At 44.9% G+C, this 18,867-nt stretch overlaps 1 protein-coding gene across 1 annotated transcript in view; it reads right to left on the reverse strand.

Annotated features, from left to right (window-relative positions):
- Nucleotides 1-15,192: 15,192 nt before the first annotated feature.
- Nucleotides 15,193-18,867, reverse strand: part of prdm5 (PR domain containing 5) — a 37,240-nt gene continuing 33,565 nt past the window's right edge. The window contains exon 16 of the mRNA XM_030432380.1: nucleotides 15,193-17,042. Within this exon, the coding sequence (XP_030288240.1) occupies nucleotides 16,878-17,042 (165 nt within the window). The 3' untranslated portion in view covers nucleotides 15,193-16,877. The remainder of the gene's footprint in view (nucleotides 17,043-18,867) is intronic.

An 18,867-nucleotide genomic window follows, 5' to 3' on the forward strand; every position in this document is an offset into this window, starting at 1 on the left:
TTTTGTGTAATCCTGCTCATAAAACCAACCAACATGGACACAGGCGTAACAAAACGTTAGCTTACTTTGTGAAAGAAGCTGCCGTGAAACAGTAGATACAAGGTTTTGAGCAAATTCTCTCATGATTTGATCCTTCCACTCCTAAGGAGACAGCTAAACTGGACCTTTGTCAGCTCGGCCAGCAACTGTACTCTACTTTGCGGGGCCTTGCATCCGATGCTGCATCTAGTGCGGGGAGAAAACCTCTGCAGCAATAACTACTATAAAATTGATGAAGATAAATTGACACAATAAAGTGACTGCATGTGTATTTTGTTTGGGTCAAGTTAGACTTTACTAACTCATAAAATAAATGATGATAGAGCTCCTAACATTTAAAAATGATAAGCATGCTAACGTTGATCAAACTCTATAAAAACAGCAGACAATAAGGCGCTGGGCGGTTGTTGTGATCGGACATTTAATGATTTAAAGAGGTCACTGGCGCCGTTTGGCTCAAACTCTGAATCGCTGTTGTGTTCGCATCATTATACATCTGCCTGCTAACACATAAAAAGTGACGGCTGCCGGCCAAACATCTTTACCGACGGGACCCACGCCGGTGTGTTTGTAAGGCTCAAACCCAGTCTGACCGAGCCGATACCCTTCCTCCGCCCTGCGGATGACTCTCCTCTGCCCTCGCCGTTTGACATGTTGCTCCTCTGATGGATGTTTGCCATCTGGACAAGGTGTCCCTGCGCTTTCATCAGGCCCTCAGCAGGCAGGCAGGCAGATAGGCCGGAGGAGCGGGGCGAGCATCCCGTGCCTCGGCGCGGGAGATAAAACAACCGTCCCATGTCACCGCGCATGAGATAAAACAAGGCTCCTCTTCACAGATCATACATCAGCATTATACCATCCGACGCCAGGAAGCAGCAAAGCATGCCGGGTAGATGACACACCTAGAAAGATGGATCTCTCTAATCTGTGGAGCAAACACATAAATTATCCCGGGGTATATTTAAGCATGTGCATGGGAAGTGGAGAGAGATTTTTATCCCATGTTTGAAAAAATTATTTTCATTTGACTCTACGCCGATAGAAACTTCAAAAAGATACGCGTCAGATCATCTTTTAACCTTGCCGAAATTCCTGCCATGTGTGTTCGACAGTGACATGGCACGACCTCACTCTCCCTCCGAGACTGTAGAGCCCGACACGTACCATCAATAGCAGCTTACATCGTCACTCTCTTCATCTGGGAATGGAAACACATCATCCTCGTGTCTCTGCCTGAACTCTGCGCGGCCCTGCGGGGGCAAATCTCTGCAAGACCGACCGTGCGGTGATTTATCAGGAAACCTTGATGACCTGCGCCGAGGAGACGCAGAAGAATTACAGCAAAGGTCTTCATCTTTCACCTCCGCTCAGGACGCCATCTTTTTGTATCTTCATTTTCTCCCTCCTGAACTCTATATACACACACATTGAGCTTGATCCGGAGCAGTTTTCAGTCGCGGTCTGACAAACACTTGACATCAGAATCTGACTGGATCACTCCCCAGTTTCCTTCCTTGTGTTCTCAACCTCTCAAACCCGATTATCTATGATTGTTCTGTTATCCTCTGAGCGGGCTCAAGCCACCTGTCATCCTCCTCCCCACTTAACTAAATGTGGTTTTCATCTCTCTAACATGGTTTAGATTTCTGCTCCGCTCCATGACTGCGAGCCGGCCCACTGTGAAGTGGATTATGGTGCTCAGATGCCCGTCGGTTTTGCAGCAGGACTGTTTATTTGCAGAAACTGGCACTCGCGCTGTCTCAACAACCTCCCAGTCAAGTGCACCGCAAGCTTTAATTACTGGAGTTTGAAATGAGGCTCCATTAAAATGAATGACCTTCATTAAAGCGGTATTAAGGGACAGATGCTTTTCGCTGGTGGGGTTGAACATGCACCAAGAAGGGGGGGGGTGGGTGGGATCACTTGACCAGACGTGCAAGTGCCTGAATAAACAGCTCGGCAGGTTTTTCTTTCTTTCGCCGTCTTTGAGCGAAGCCCCACTGCGACCGCCGTCGAGATTACAACCACCTGGCTGTGCGTCCTGCTCGCCCCCCTACCCTAAACATTTTAATCATGGATGAAATTCATTTATATGTTGCGATAATTGTGCCTAATTGTTTCTTTGAAGGGGACCGAGGCCGGCAGCATCTGGCTGACATATGGCCCGATGCTTGAGAGAGAGCGACTTTGTGCCCGGCAGGAAACCGTGGGCGCTATCGGCTCTCTATCAACCATTTAGCCCGAACGAGCCCCGAGCCCGTGCTGCTGAGGTAAATGAAGCCGAGCCCTCGACTGAGCCGGACGAGGTGTCTTAAGTGCATGCGTTTGAACCGCTCTCAAGGTGTGCCGTCGCCAGGTTTGGCAAATGCTCAGCAGCCTTTTACTTGTCCAGCTGGGCTTCCCCTCTCTGGTTGAACAGTACGTTCCATATGGCCCGCAGACCTGTGATGGTATGCACAAACACACATACTGCACTTTACTTTAGCCGTGCGGTAATGAACGCACCAAGATACACACCGGCTCTCGCACGGGCAGGAATCCACAGAATTACCGTCATTATGGATGATTCTGCAGCGCTCCGCTCACATCTGCTGCCAGACGGTCGGTGCCAGCGCAGGAAGAAGTGCGCCCTTTATGCAACAACGTGAAAGCCAGAAGTGTGGAGGGAAGCTTACTGTGGCTGCTTCCATTACTCCTTTGGAAAATAAATTATTTAAAAATAACATTGCCACCACTGACCATTCCTTCGTCGGTCAAACTAAAATCCAGCCTGTGTGTCGCCTTAATGTGAACAAGCAGCAGGAAGAAGAAATGTTTGTCGAGCATCACCGCTAGCTTGATTCAGCTCTGCTAAAGTTAACAGTGAGGTGAAGCAGTGACACTGGGTTACATGAATGCATCTGTCCGAGTGAAGGCGGATTTAATCAAAAATAATGAAATCAAAGATAGAGAGAGATCATCACAAAATATAAATACATTTAAGGGATATTGCTTAATAAGAATCGTAAATCATGGGGGTTGATTTCTGCAATAATTCTTTTTTCCAAGTGTTTTTTGTTGCTTTACCATGTTTTGGTAAAACCACACTTTATAAGAAGGGTGTAAATCATGACATACTTAAGTAATAAGTTAACTCATGTGTGAGTCATGATGACTTCACACATGAATCCATGTTGCTGTGAAGTAACCATGACGTCACTCATTCACACCTAATAGATCATCAGTCAGAGCAACATTATGTAACTTTTTTAAGGTTAAACAACAGCTTCAGAGTCATGTTGGTGGTTCAGAGTCTTGTAATAGTGTGAATGGTGTCTTTGTTTCAGCCGTTCTGCCCCCGTCACTTGTTTCTGCTCTGTGTAACTTCAGTGAGAGGGTCGGATCACAGCTACATCACGTCTGTTACAGACCTGGGATCTGTATTTACAACCATTGTATTAACAGAAACTGTGGAAGGTGCAGAATCGCACAAAAAGCCAATTTCAACATGATTTTAGCTTTAAAGATGTAATATGTAAGAATTGACCACTTCTTGAATTTATACCTCCCAACACATATGGGGCAGCGTTTCGCCAGAGTAACATCCATGCATGTAGCCACTGTTAGCTTGTTAGCCGTGCGGCTAGCCAGATTAAAAGGTTAGAGGGGGGTCGGTGTTTACACTGTTAGCACAGGAGCTGCTGACTGCTGGGAAAAAAAATTGGTTTTCAGGACGAGGGCTAGCTGGTTAGCACGCTAACCTTCGTACATATAACTTCAACACAATACATCGACGTCTGTCTTGACATTCTGTTGATAATTATTAATTTTTTACATACTGCTCCTTTAACGAATTAATTCACAGCTACTTCAGACAGGAATTCATCAGACCCTCATTACAGGCATTAAATCATCATTAGTCATGCATTAGTTACAGTAAGAATATTATTTGCACCGTTATAATAAAGTGTTACCCACGTTTCCTTTGTCAAAACCATATTTTACATTCACATCGAACATATAAAACATGTACAGCCAGGCTCATACATTCACAGCTCCTCTGTCTTAAGGATGAATATCTATGCTTGTGTGTGTCTCATTCTTTCTTCTTCACACTCCCACATTGACTACAAGACGTATGTTGTCACCGAAACATGCACACAAACCTGAGTGCAGCTCCTGCCATGTAAACATAACCTTCCCCAGCAGCATCTGGAGATACAAACACAGGTCGCCATTGAAGAGATGATTATTTTTCTCCTTCTCTCCCTGAGTGATATTCTCATTCATGCTGAGAGCCTGTCAGTCAGTCAAGCCCCCCCCGCAACACATCCCCACCTCGTCACTGAGTGTCGTTGATGCTGACATGTCACATCTGGAAGCTCTTCCCTACATGTGCTGCATAGACATTTCTCTACTCACTTTCCCTTTTCCCAGGAGGCCTGATTGTGAAGCTCCTGTAACGATGTGAAAAAGGAGACTGAGATTCCTCAACAACAGCTCTGGGCTAATGAATGCATTCTGGAGACATTCCTGCGCCGGTGTTACCGGATCGGTTTCCTCAGTAGGTGGAGAATAAAAGGAGATCAAAATGGGAGCAATTTGCTACTTCTGAGGTTTTTAACACCTTGTTTGCTCTGAGGGGATCTTTGTGTCGGGTCAGAGGAGTGAAACCTATTTTCAAATTGGGATGAGATGCTCTGTGGTTTGTGTGATAGCATGCTAGCTTCTGTAAACAAAGCGTGACATCTTGAAGGAGACATTTTCAGGTTCATAATTTTATTTTGGGTTACTACTAGAACAGGTTTGCATGCTTTAATGTTAAAAAGACTCATGCTGTCCAGTGCTGCAGCTCTGTGTTCTCCCTCCGTCTGAAACACTCTAATTTAGCTCCTGTCTCTTTAAGACCTGCCCCTCTCATTGGTCGGCTCAAACACGCCTGAGCCAGCCCCGGTTACAATACCAGAGTGCTACATTAATTCTAACGTTGCAAGCGCAAAGCATTTTGCAGCTCTCCAATTTCGTTGTACTTAAATGCAGTGACAATAAAAGCATTCTATTCTATTCTATTCTATTCTATTGTTATCGGAAGGTCGCTGGTTTGATTCCCCTGGTCTGCATGTTGAAGTGTCCTTGGGCAAGATACTGAACCCCAAACTGCTCCTGATGTGCTGGTTGGCTCCTTGCATGGCAGCCACCGCCATCAGTGTATGAATTACTGTAAGTCACTTTGGACAAAAGTCTCTGCCCGAACGTAAACGTAAACATGGTGACTGTGATGTCACAAAGTCACCTAATTAAAGGCGGGACTACTGACGAGGTGTTTGAGGAGCAGTCTTTCCTATGGGAGAGAGGAGCTCCTGTTGCTTTGGGCTTTGGCCTTTTTGACGTTCAAGATCTTTTACATGAGGAAGAACCTTTATAAAACATTTCAGTAACAGAATAACGCGCAGTGAGTCTCCTTTACAGATGTTTGTTGGACACTCGACACTCGTTGGCTCAGCAGGAGGCAGCGGAGCCACTTCGAGCCGCTGTTTCCTGTGGAAAATATATGCTAAGTGTGCTGCTGAGCTCTGTTACAGGCGAGGGTGTTCTCCTGGCAGGAGGAGAAAATGAAATAATCATTAATACGTCTGAAGGGTAAATGATGTCATACACAGGGAATAAATGTAGCTGTCTGCAGAGAGAGTGACACTTTGGGCTATATTGTTTCACAAGCACAGATATGTTACACACTGTGACACACACTGCACACAACAACATAGGTGTACCGACACACACACACACACACACACACACACACACACACAGTCCATTGATGAAGGGTAGGATGATCTGCTTCCAGTTAGGTCGCACACTGTTCCTGTTCGGCGAGTGTACAAAGAGATGGATCCAATTTCAGGACATGCTTTTAAGGAAACTCAAACTGAAACACGTTTCTGATTGGAGAACAAAGGGCGAGAATCAAAACCTGTTGCAGAGGTGACCTGGGCTAAAGCGTGCTCACAGCTCTAAACACCAGCTCCTCCACAAAACGCCAACTCCAAACAAGGCCCCTCCTGAGCATCCTGTTCCTGCAACGCGGCGAGGCGGCCTGACAAACGGAGCCAGATTTGATACCTCAGCTATCTAGAATTACAGTTTGTTTTGAAAACTCGGTGACACATGGATAAACTACAATTTAGGTTGCTTATGACTTCCAGAGATGTAAAGGCCAAAAGCTGAGGCTACTGAAACCTCGGGAAGCTTTGAAGACGAGAAACATTTCAAGAATCAGTCGAATGAACAGCAATCTCAAACACATGTCGCCTCGCGCAGCACGTTTGGGAAAAGTACACATCAGGAATAAAAAATAAATTGTTCGAGGAAATTTTAAATATGCTTAAACCAATTTTATACATGTAAGATATGAAGTGAAAGACCTCTGAATAGGAATTGTTTGACATTTTGGGAAACACACTTATTTGTTTTCTTGCCAAAAGTTAGATGAAAACATTGACACCACTCTCATGTCTACTATAGCAGGCAGCTATAACTTTGCATAAAGCCTAGAAAGCAGTCTGTACACAAGCCACATGAGCTAAGTTAGCGTAGCTTAACATAAAGACTGGAAGCAATGGCTTTGTGCAAGGAAACACAAAAATGTTTCTGCAGACACAAAAACATTGCTAACAACACTGATTTCGATGAAAGTAAATTATACTTAAATTACAATATGCTCTGACTCAACATTGAACAGTTAGCTTTAGCTACATGCTGCTAGCGTAACTGCTAACTACTGCTAACAGCCCAGTAGTAGATTTTCCTGATGACAGATACTGGTAGCTTTATTTCTAAAGTAACTGCTAACTGCTGCTAAATGTAGCTGACATTAGCCAACACAAGCTCTGTTAGCCATGCAGCTAGGCTAGCAGTGCTATTTGCTGACTCATCCCCGGGTTGCCAAGAAAACCACCTCGGTGCTGAAGTGGGATCCGTCTTCTCTGAGGTTGCGTTGTTCCGTCAAGGTCCGACTATATGCACTTAACCAGAGATTATCTGGCCAGTCCGACCAGAGTCAGTGCACCATTAGCCCCGTGGTGGGGGGCATAGCACATGTTTAGCGCTGTTGGCTATAGCCTACAATAAACGCCAATTAATATTCTTGACACGTCCCTCCTGAGCTGCCTGTTTTGACAGGAAACACCTAAACACACAGCCTCCATCAGCCATGTCATGGGAACTTAAATCAGGTCTAGAAAGAGAAAGTCTCACACACAAAGCCCAATAAAACCGCAGTTAGTTGTGTTTACTGTTACACTTTGTTTTTTGTAGGAAATAAACAATAACATGGCTGTTTCCACTCTTCGTGCTAAGCTAAGCTAGCTGAATTCTGGCTGTAGATTTCTATCTAACTCACACCAAAAAGTCAAGTGAGTGATGCCAAACGTTTTCCCTCTTGTAACTTTAAATTCACACGTAAATAGAACGCTCTTCCCGAAAGAGCAAAACCTGTAGTCGACCTAAAAACGCTTCCATGCAACAGTGTTAAGCTGCTATTTGTGGAATTGAAATCATTTCTGAAAATTGCTTCATCCTTTGCACAACAACAAATCTGCACACAGGACTACACCGAGCACACAAATCTCATACAAATGGTCCATATCAACGTCCCAGAGGTGATCTGAAGTCAGACCAGGGGGAAGGTTCATTACTTTTCCCCACAGAGACCGCGGCGTTTGGTGGTCCGCTGCCCGAGGTCTCTGAGCTCGGCCTGCACCTGTGGCCGGCTGCAGTACGTCCACAGCTGAGGAAAAAGAAAATAAGTGCGGTACATAACTGCCTCTCTAATGGAGCTTAAGAGTGGCCTCGCTCATTTACTGTGAAGAACACAGGGTTTTGAAATGACTTGTAGCACAATGACTCTCAAACAGCGCTCCGTAGTGTGAGTGGTCTGCAGCTCTGGTGTGCATGGACGACCTTGAGATGGTATCAGTTTTTAAACCGTGCGCTGGATGGAAAAAAAAAAAAAAAGAAAAAAGAAAAAGGGAGATGTGAGAGCGAGGACTGTAAAGGTTTGGAGCAGAGGTTAAATATACGGGTTGCCCACATTCGCCAGGAGAAACAAGCGGAAAGTCCTACACAAACATCATTGTCTGCTACTGAGGCACAGAGACCGACGGATAGTGCATCAAAGACTCACTGAAGGACATGGAGGTAAACTGTCTCAGACCCGACACAGGCTGAAACCTGAGAACGCAACGGAGGTCTCTTTGCATTCACCATGTGGTTATTTTCATTTTAAACAAAGAAAAGCTGCTTTTTCTTTTTTTTTTTTTTCTCCCCCTCTTTTTGTTTTGAGAAGTCAATACGATCGTACTGTGTCTGAAACAAAAGCATTATTTTTCTGGCGCGTACCCTGCCTTGTTTTTTGGGTCGTAGCGAATAGCAGCTGGATCTCACCGCTTCTTCCCCCCCTCTGATTCCCTCCGCGCACAGGATTTTTATTTATAACAAGGGTGTAATTTATGAGAATCTGAAGGCCCTGACTGCTCCATAACCCGGGTCAGACTCACTCATTCTTCAGCCTGACAGGGCCGGGCTCCTGGAGTTATGGGATCAAGGCTGATGTCTTACAGAACACCGCTCTGGGGAACAGGTATCCGCACTTCCTTATTTTATCAGCTCTCCAACAAGTGAACACGAACAAGGGCCCCTATAAATCACCTGCTTCTGATGACAGCCCAGAGGCAGCAAGGCAGAGCATCGTCTGATGTCGTACATGTGTGCCATCTTTCTTTTTTCTCTTAGAAAGAAATGTAGCATGACAGACTTGGGCTCTCCTCGTGCCTCCGTGTGGGCGCAGCAGCCTACACCTGCAGAGCGAGAGGACCAGATGACGCCACATTAGCCTCAGCTCTCGCTACGTGAGTATCCTGTCGTGTATCGTATCTTGTTAGGTGTGAAAGAAATAATACGCTACATAACCGGGGAAAAAACGCCATGTGGTCGACATCACGTAAAGTGCATGTGACATTATCCTGCTTGAGAAACATTAACTAACGTTTATGTTGGCCCTAAACTACACGAAACAATTGTAATATATCCTCTCGAATGAAGAAAAGTTGTTTTATCAATGTCAGTGTTAAAAATATCGAAAACAAATTATTATTTAACTAAATATTCTGTCTTGTAGTGTATCCTGTCATGCTAAATCACCTGAAATAACAACAACATGTTCGATATTACAATAAGGTGATATTAGCTGTTGGAGAAGCTAACATTTATACATCAATGTCTTTATTGTGCATGAAATAAAGGGCGTATTTTCAAAATACTTTCTAGCTAGCTTAATATTATGTCTTGTGTGTTTTTCTAGGTGTTAATGAAATTAGCTACGATGCTAAATCACCACAAAAAGCAACAACATGGTTGTTATTAGGCTACAATCTGTGCAGGTGCTATCAGCCAACATTTATGTTAGCTCTAAACCGTTTGACAAATGTCGTGAGGCTCATATAGTGTCTTTTCAATGTCTGTATTATAGCTAGCTAGCTTATGTTCTGAATCTTAGTGTGTCTTTTTCATTTTGAAGGAAATTCTATGCTAAATCACCAGGAAAGAAAACATAAACAATAAAAACAAACCAAAAAAAAAAACCCCAATATGGTTGACATTAAACAATGTGCAGGTGATAGCCTGTTAGCCTGCTGGAGAAGCTAACATTTGAATTAGCCCTCGTGTGATACAGATTGCTAGGTGTATACAATATGATGTCAGTGTCAAACTTATCATATAGAAAATAAAATATATTTTTGTGTTTTTGACTCTGCTCAGGATAAAATGGAATCATTACGACATTAACAAACTCATCAAGCTAATCTTAAAAGAAACATTTGAAGTCAGAGTTAAGTTGAAAATTTTTCTATTTTCTCTACACTTTGCTAATGTTAGTTACACGGGAGACATGAACATTTAATTTGTATGCTTCTTGGTTTTCATTAAATTTAACCAGTGAATCCATGTGGGTGGGTGGGTGGGGGAGTGAACCAGCCGTCTTTTATTCAAAAGGTCGATGACCTCGATTCTCTTTCTACTGTCTGTGTGAGGAAAGTGAACACAAACATGTGCGCTTGTTTCCCAGTGTATGTACATTGTGTGGGTTGTGTGTGTGTGTGTGTGTGTGTGTGTGAGAGAGAGGAGGAGACAGATACGGTCACGGTCAACAAGACAAGAACAACAGATTCATTACATTTGTTTGACCAATAACTTCCTGTGGAAGATAGATGTGTTTTGGGCTGGAGCAGCTGTTCGCTCTGACAACAGTCACTCCCCTCGCATGATGTCCCTGTATGGCAGAGGAATTATCATTCAGTGCACGTACGTATGTGTGTGTGTGTCTGCCTGTGCGTGTGTGTGGTCTGGGTTAACAGGTTCAGCGTGGCTAATTCAGAGGGCCCAGACACAAACCCGGTCCCACCTCACACTTTTGAGAAGGGCCACAGACACTGGAGGCCTTTTCTCATGAAGTTAGCGCCCTGGTGCATGTTCAGCTGCGCACATATGTGTGTCTCACTGTGTGTGTGTGTGTGTGTGTTTGTGTGTGTGTGTTGGACTGTTCGCTGGACTGAAACCTAAATCAGCACATGAAAGGTGTGTATCTCAGTGTTGCTTCTCCTGCGTCTCTGACAGGAAACAGACCCTGGCTGCGGTATTTGGTTTCTCCAAACTCACACAGGACTCGATTTCAAACATGGGACGGAATTCGAAACAGAAATGTAGCATGAGTGGGGACAATAAGGCCAATGTTATGTCACTAGTTAACTTTAATTCCACAGATTGCTCACTGCTGTTCCAAATATATCAATTTAGTGTGAATGAGAAAATGAAGATATTATGCATGTATTGAAATCAGCCTTATTCTTTCATCCGGACGCGCCGATGTTTCGTATTTACTTCTGAGGACTGTTTTGATCATTTAATTCCGCTCTGCTTCGCTTGATGCGGAATAAATCCTCCTCTTAGCGTCGTCTCTGTGTGTGTCCTCGCGGTGAAACATTTACAGTCTCCATCAGCGGCCCCGGCAGGAGTTTGGGGCTATTTGTGTAACGCAGCTCTCCCAAAACACCGAGACCATGGGGGCTGACACCTTAACAGCACAGGGGGGAGGAGGAGGGAGGGAGGGAGGGAGGATGAGCAACACTCTGACCAAAAGAGAGAGAAGAGGGGGGAATTATGGCGCGTCTATCATCACATTTGCGCAAATGTTTTGGCTAGACCGGTTGAGTCTTCTCTGTCATCACTTATCACCTGACGTTAAATCCCCGAGCAGCAGCAGAAGGAGGAGGAGAGAACCAGAAAGTCCGGCTGCAGCAGAGGCGGCCTTAAACGCAGCATTTTCAAATATTAATAAAAAAGGATGGATTGAATTTTGTCTCTTGGCAGCTCATCACAGATATCGTCCCCTGTTGTGGGTCCCATTGAACTTTGGCGAGGGTTAAAAGTTTGTTGATGTTTTCTGCCGAGTTGAATTTCCGCTTCGAGGGACGAACTTGAGCACAGGCATCAGCATTGTTTCTTTTTTTGCGGCTTGCATTTTATTTTGGGATCCCACATTGTCTGACTTTGTATCTGTTCGCAAAAAAAAGAGACACGAGACGTCGACCGGGCGTGAGCGAAGTGAGGACAGCGCTGTAGCTCCTAATGAGGCCGAGGAGTGACGGCACACAGCAACAACGTGCTGACAGAACCGACCAACGCCGGCGCTCCAGAGGTGGACCGGCACACTGAGTGACGTCTTTAACCCTCCAGCCTCTCAGAAATACCCTCCACTCCGGGGGACTTTCATCCCCTGTATTACTTCACCGTGTGAAAAAAAAAAAGTCTTGTTTATTGGAATTAGCAGCTATACTTGGCGTCAGCTGAGCCATTCTTACAGGGCTTAACCTCCCCGAAGAGGACAAAACTGGGAAGAGGAGACAATCCTCCATCATTCCTCTGGAGCGCTTCCTGGACGGCTGTTTCAGCCCCTGTATAGCGTCGAGTTCTCGTCTTTCTCACGAGCCTGTGTCCAAGGCACCATTGTGCTCCAGCGCTTCAAATGTGGTTCCATTTCCTGCGAGCAGTTTAAACATAAACAATCGGGGCACGCTGTTTCCCCATCAATATACATCTATTTTGATTCTGAAGGGTCTTTCCACAAGGGAAACCAAATTTAATGTAAAATGGCAAGATGTACTTCCAACTCCTTTTTTTTCTTTTTGGCTAGCAGTGAAACAACTTTTGGTTTGAGGCATGCTATTGTTATTCAAACCAGATTGCAGGCAGCGGAAAGAAGCTGTCCACACAGCACTGACGTATATTGACAACTTCTGAAGTTGATTTTGCAAAAATTTGTTAGCAAACAGTCGGCTATGTAGACATCTAGCAGACGCGTAGCAACATCAGCATTAGTTAGTTTGGAGTCCTGTTTCTGATCGACTTGTGAAAAAAAAGTCGCTCTCCTTTCAGGTCGGTTCACCACCGACTACTGAGGGGAAATATCCGGCTGTGTAGCTGCTGCGGCTGTGTAGCTGCTGAACCAGTGCTATGTTAGTTGCTAACTGTGGAGATATCGTAGAGTTAATTTTTATTTTTATCCACCTCTGACCGAAAACAACATAATTAGAGCAGTGAAAGCGAACAGACACAGCACATTAGTGAGGTATTAAACCAAACCATTGAGCTTGAAGCAGCTAAGACCCTCCAGGGGGATTCAGGTGATTCAGTACAAACATCCCCTTTGTTTCATTGTTAATATACAGCTAGCGATTTATATCAACTCCACGAATCGTTTCCAACTTTCTCTTAAGCGGCTCTGTGTAACAATTTGCAGCAATTAACATACTAATCACTTTTTTATTGGCCGCATGCGAGCGGACTGTAACGCGACGTGATGAATGAGACTCTCCTCGTCTCTCTCGGTCGCCTGTGGACGATTTGTTTAGGTTGTTTAACGCTGCTGGACAGTGGATATCTTTGTGAAGGAGTCGGGTTGCAGTTTCCCCAACGTTTCTTTACATTTTCATTTATTTCTCAGGGAATGATGCATGGATCCTGATGAAAAGAAAGCAGGCAGATAAGGTTATTTGGCATCTCTGAGTGAGTACAATCTGATGCAGATAAAGGGGACAGCTGGGCCTTTCCAGTTTAGAAGAAAAAATGCTTACATGTTGTGTTGTCCCTCTTAAATGACGGTGTGTAGATACAGTTCTGGGGTTGGGGAGTAGCTGTGTGCAGTTTAATCATAGCTCCTCTCCCAATTTCCTCCTAATGAAATAATCCCTGTCGACCCGACCCGACGCACCGCTTTCCTGCCCACAGTCGAGTCCGAAGATTAAATTAGAACCACCTTGTGAATCTGCGAGCAAGACAGAAATATCCTGAGAATGGCGCGTTTGTGTGTGTGTTTGTGTGTGTGTTTCGTCAGACAGGCCAGTTTTCTGACTCGAGGCCTGTGGCCCTGTGTCAAGCATTTGACCTCTGGCTGGTTTTCAGTGTCAAGGCTCTTTAGGTGCCCAAGTGCCACAGTCTGTTTCCATGGAAATGTGGCTGCGAAGGAACATCCATCACTGCTGAAAGTCCGACCCAGAATACCCAAACACACCCTGCCCACTCGTATTAAAATTCCTCGGCATGGCACTCCACCGCTGGGCACACACACTCTACTCCGGTCAGGGGGGGTGGAGGGGACGGCTACCTGTTGCCGTGGCAACGCTGGCCAAAACACAGAGGTCAGACAAGCGTGTCCGTGTCATTCCTAACGTGACAGCGGTTTGCCATAAACCCCGGCCGGCGTGGTAATGATACTCCTGCGCAGTGGGCGGGGCTGGCGTTCGGCTCTGTGGACGCTGGTCGGGGCCCAGTCTGGCCGCACTCACAAATGGGGAGGCAACACAGGAAACCGGGGCTTCCAGTAAAAACATGTAATTAGAAACACATTGACTGGGAGCTCTGGCATGATACACCCAGCAGGAAGGGAGAGACACATGCAGGCAGGGATGCACGCCGGAGGGAAAAAAAAGAAAGTTTTGAGTGAAGCGGAGGACAAGATCAGTGGGTCACTGGGAAAGTCCCATGAGAAAAATCAAAGGTTGTAAGACAAAAATGGAAAAGCAGAAACACGGACGGTGACGGACGAGAGGCATCGTTACGGAGGCAGGGAGATCTCAAAACCAGTCTGACCCGTCAGCCAGACAAAACACTTGGCAGACAATAATTCTCCACCTTCTACTACGACTGTTTACAAGATGCAGCATAAATGCCAGTGCATTTGAGAGTGCGTCAGTATGGCCCTGGAGGCCTCACCACTAACAAGCAGGCGGAGGGCAGCACAAGCTCGGCGGGCAGCGTGGTCCTCAGCGTGGCCCGGGCTACCTCGAGCTACGCCCTGCGTGGCCAGGCGGTGAACCGAGCTCCCGGGGGGAGGCCAGGTTCACCACGCTCCTCAGGAAGCCTGACGGAGGCAGATAGGTGCCCTGACACATCCTACACATTCTGATTTCCCTCCTGTGGGCCAAACTGCAGCCCAACATGAGCGGCAGTAATTAGTTTATTGTTAAACAAACAGCGCACGCTCAAGGACGTGAAGATAGACATACTGTAACGGTTATGTGTTTTTTTTAGGAAGCCAAAACCACACGCGGCAAGATTTATTGAGTTTGAACAGGCGCCCGTAAGATGATGAGAAGAACTCGCAGCTCAATCCTGAGATACCAGAGAGGCTCTGCAGGGGACGGACGTGAGAAAGATTCCCCGCGTCCACAAAGAGAAACCATCAGAGGCGCTCTTTGGTGTGTGGCTTTACAGATCAGGCGAGCGGTGACTGTGGCCTCAGAAAGACGGGGGGAGAAAGCAAAAAAAAAAAAGAGCCTTAATTAGCCTTCGCTCCCAGCAGACTGCCAACCCAAGAATAGGGGTTAGATTAACAACGAGAACCGAACACTTTTAATCAACTCTCAAAAGTGTTTCCTCGTACCACCATCTACAACCTCCCCCCAACGTCAACAGTTCACAAACACATAATTAGATGGAGCGGAGGAAATGGATGTTTAGTAGGTGATGAGGTTTTATACATTTCAAAATACAAACGTGTGAAGTGACAATTCACAGTCCACAGATGCAGAGCAAACGGCAGGAAAATGTGCATTCATCGAGGTCATCGAGGAAGCAAACGAGTCTGAGAATGAAACGGGACAGAGCTGCACTTCTACAAATACTGTATTGAGCAATGATTAATACAGAACAAGGTAAACATACTGTAAGGCACAATGACCCTGGGCCATTCATATGAAAATGATTCACGGCGAGGAGTGAACGCACACACACACAGTACTTTGGATTTTCTGTTTGTCCCTAATACAGTTTGGGACGCAGAAACAGTAACTCTTGGAGCACCAACAGGCCGTGGGAAGGAGGCCAACTCATTCATCTTCAGTTCATAATGACAATCCGACAGTTTTTAAGTTTATACCTGGAAACACAAAACTGGTTCAACAGGATCTTCAAATTAGGAGAAAATATGAAACGGAGCCCTCGTATGACATCGATCCAACCAGCCAGTTTTCTCTCGGGGCCGTTTATAACTTTTTAAAAATGAGGGCCCGAGAACATCAGAGGAAGGTGCATGAAAGGCCGACGACAGTTTGTTTACACTCTCTGGCGATCGTGTAAATAAAGACGTCCACTTGTGAGCTGTTTCACATTTTGGTGCCGGTCGGATTTCTGTTCTCAGAGCTCCGCTTCTGCGTCTCCTGCTCGACCCATCCTGTTTCAATACGTTTTATTTTGAAAAAAATAAATAAAGCAACATGGTTTTTGACGTCAGCTCTGAGGCCGGACAAGCGTGTAAATATTAAGACATCAAAGAACAGGTGCAAAGTGTGAGAGAAAGGTGTAAACAAGTAGAAAACGTGCAGGTAGGACTTAAAGGGTAACTCCGCCATGTTTACACATTAAAGTGTGTTTACAGGTATCACTGTATATGTGGGAAAACTCCTTTAGAGTCTTTTGTGGCTCCAGGAAACAGCATTTAATTTATCCAGTGATGTCACTCAGTGGCTAAGCTGCATTGTGGGTAACGTAGGCACCACGAGAATGCATAAAAAGTTGATAGCTCTGGTTCATGTTTTTTAATTGTCTGAGTTCAACAGAGTTGTAGCAGTGCAATGCTGGACTAATAGACTGATTTTCAAAACCCTTTGCCTACATTACCCACAATGCAACTTAGCTACTAAGGGACATTACTGGAGTAAATTATTAGATCACATGCAGTTTCTTCTTGAGCTACAAAAGCCTCATTATTACTTTAATTTTTGTCATATTTAGTAATACTCCCCGAGACCTGTAAACACAATTTAATGTGGAGAAATGGTGGAGTTACCCTTTAAAAAAGTGCACTAACAGGTCTTTGGTCACAAGTGTTCTCTTCGTCATGGCGACTGGTCAGAGACGTACAGTAAGGTGTTCAGACAGTCGGTCAGAGGTCAGGCTGTAACAGCATGAACAGTAACACTGGTTAGAAATACTAGAAACTAGAACTGAAATATTAAACACGGCGGCTCTGGAAGGATTGTGTATGCTCAGATATCCACAACAATATCTAAACAGTGTGACAGAAAGAATACAAATGTACATCCTGTGTTCCAATTTTCAAAACACTCGGCCAAATGTTTCCCATATCCTACATGTATGTATCTTTAATAACAACATTCCTGCTATCTATCCATCTGTGTATACAGTACTGTATGTAGAGGCCATGCTGCCTGCATGAAGCATGAGGCCGAACTTTATCTGAGGAATCAGATATCATTTTCATGTAGCCAGTGGTTCCATAATTGGCTCTAGCTCTCCGTCTCCCCGTGGACATTCTCCATATGTACTTTGAGGTAGTCGTTCCTGGTGAACTTCTTATGGCACAGCTGGCACTCTGCCATGGGCCGGTTCGGGTTGTGTGTGAGCTTGTGCCTGCTGAGCATCTTCTTCAGGCTGAATGACAGGTCACACACCTAGAAAACACACAGAGAGATGAAACACAGCATTTTGAAAGTCAGTTTGTTTAATCTGTCATGAAATCGAAGACGCTCTGTTTTAGCTCCTGTCTCTTTAAGAACACCCAGTCTCTCCTGATTGGTCAGCTCACACACGCCTGAGCCCGCAACGCTTACAACAACAGAGCAGCTGTGCTAAATGAATTCTTATGTGCTAAACTGGCAACTGGGCATTAAATATACAAATATGTGACTCTGTGATGTGGTGTGATGTCACAAAGTCACAGAATTAAAGGCGGGACTACTGACGAGGCGTTTCAAGGAGCAGTGTTTTCTGTGGGAAAGAGGAGCTCCTGTCAGTTCGGACTTTGACCTTTTTAACTTTCAAGATCTTTTACGTGCACATGAAGTACAATAGGTCTCCTTTAGGTTTTTGTTTCTCCTCACTGTAGAGTTCAGTCGATGCACAGAATGATTTGTGAACCACACGCGGCGGACCTTGGCGACAGAAATCCTTTTTCTTTCCCACCAGTAGCGAGAGGGAATGCATGCAACTTAACATCCATCATAAATGAGCCATTTTACACTGTACAAATGACTCCATCGTCCTCTATCAATCACGATAATCCGCCACTGGCTGGCGTTCAGCTGCAGTTTAACATACTGCTTCGAGAATCACAGCATGTGTCCTCCTCAATCCATCTGTGAAGAACTTCAGAGCGATGAATTACATTCAGAAAGTCTCACAGACATCTTACATCTGTGGCTAAATGGGGAAAAAAAAGCTGAGCAGTATGATAAAATTCATTTTGGGTTGGGAGATTCATGTCAGTTTAATGATGTATTCAGCCAAAGCATTTCTGTTTTCCAGCTATTGTGTGGGTGTATGTTCATAATCACACCGTCTATCACGAGTTCATCAGGCAGCTTGAGCAACCGTATTGATCACGTTCTAGCTTTATACGATCCAAGTGGAATTAAACATCCTTCAAACAATCTACAAATCTGATCCAGTGTCAGTAGAATATTGGGAATTTTATAAAGTGAAGCGGTGACGGGAGTTGATGAGAGAGGGGCCTCCTCGTCTCATCGTAACCCAGATGTTACTGGATGCTTCTACAACATTTTTAATGCTGTTATGACAGACGCTGCTTACAGAGCCCCTCCAGCTTGTCTGGAAAATGTTCCTGGAACCGAGCGATCCTTTTGTCTGCCTCGAAAATCCACCCCGAAATAAAATCCACATGTTATTTCTATTATTCTTAATAGTTATGTATAGAATTATTTACATGAAAATCACTCTTCCACAGCTGGGAAAAAGAATCCAGATGAATGTTGGATGTCGGTGGGAGACACTTTCTGGTGATGCTCCGCTGACGATGAATAGGATACCGAGTCTGCGGTTCTCTAACAACAGCTAGAGCGTCTTCTCCGTGGTATATTTTCTGGGTTTAGAACTGAAGGCGATGCCGCGGATTGAGGCTTATTAGGGTGTTAAAGCTCAAAAGAGAATCTGAGAATCCAGAGTTGGGTGATGGATTAGAGAGGCAAGATTGATTTTGGATGTTGATCAAAGAATTAAGAGATATTTGGATCTTACTTACGATCTAAGAGTTTTGTCCACGACTGAGCCGTCTAGAACAAAGTCTGAGGCTGTGGACCCCCCTCAGACAAAATCAACTGCACATCCCCCCTTTTAAAAGTTTTTTTAACACAGGGCATCATGACAAGTTAAAGATGTCATATGTAACATTTCTGCACTAAAATGTCAAAAATGACGAGTCCTTTGTTGTATAGTTTGCTGAGTTGTGTACTTATGTTATCTTAAATGTTCAAACTCAGA

The sequence above is a fragment of the Sparus aurata genome, chromosome 11 (assembly GCF_900880675.1).
Source record: "Sparus aurata chromosome 11, fSpaAur1.1, whole genome shotgun sequence".
NCBI classification, from domain to species: Eukaryota; Metazoa; Chordata; class Actinopteri; order Spariformes; family Sparidae; genus Sparus; species Sparus aurata.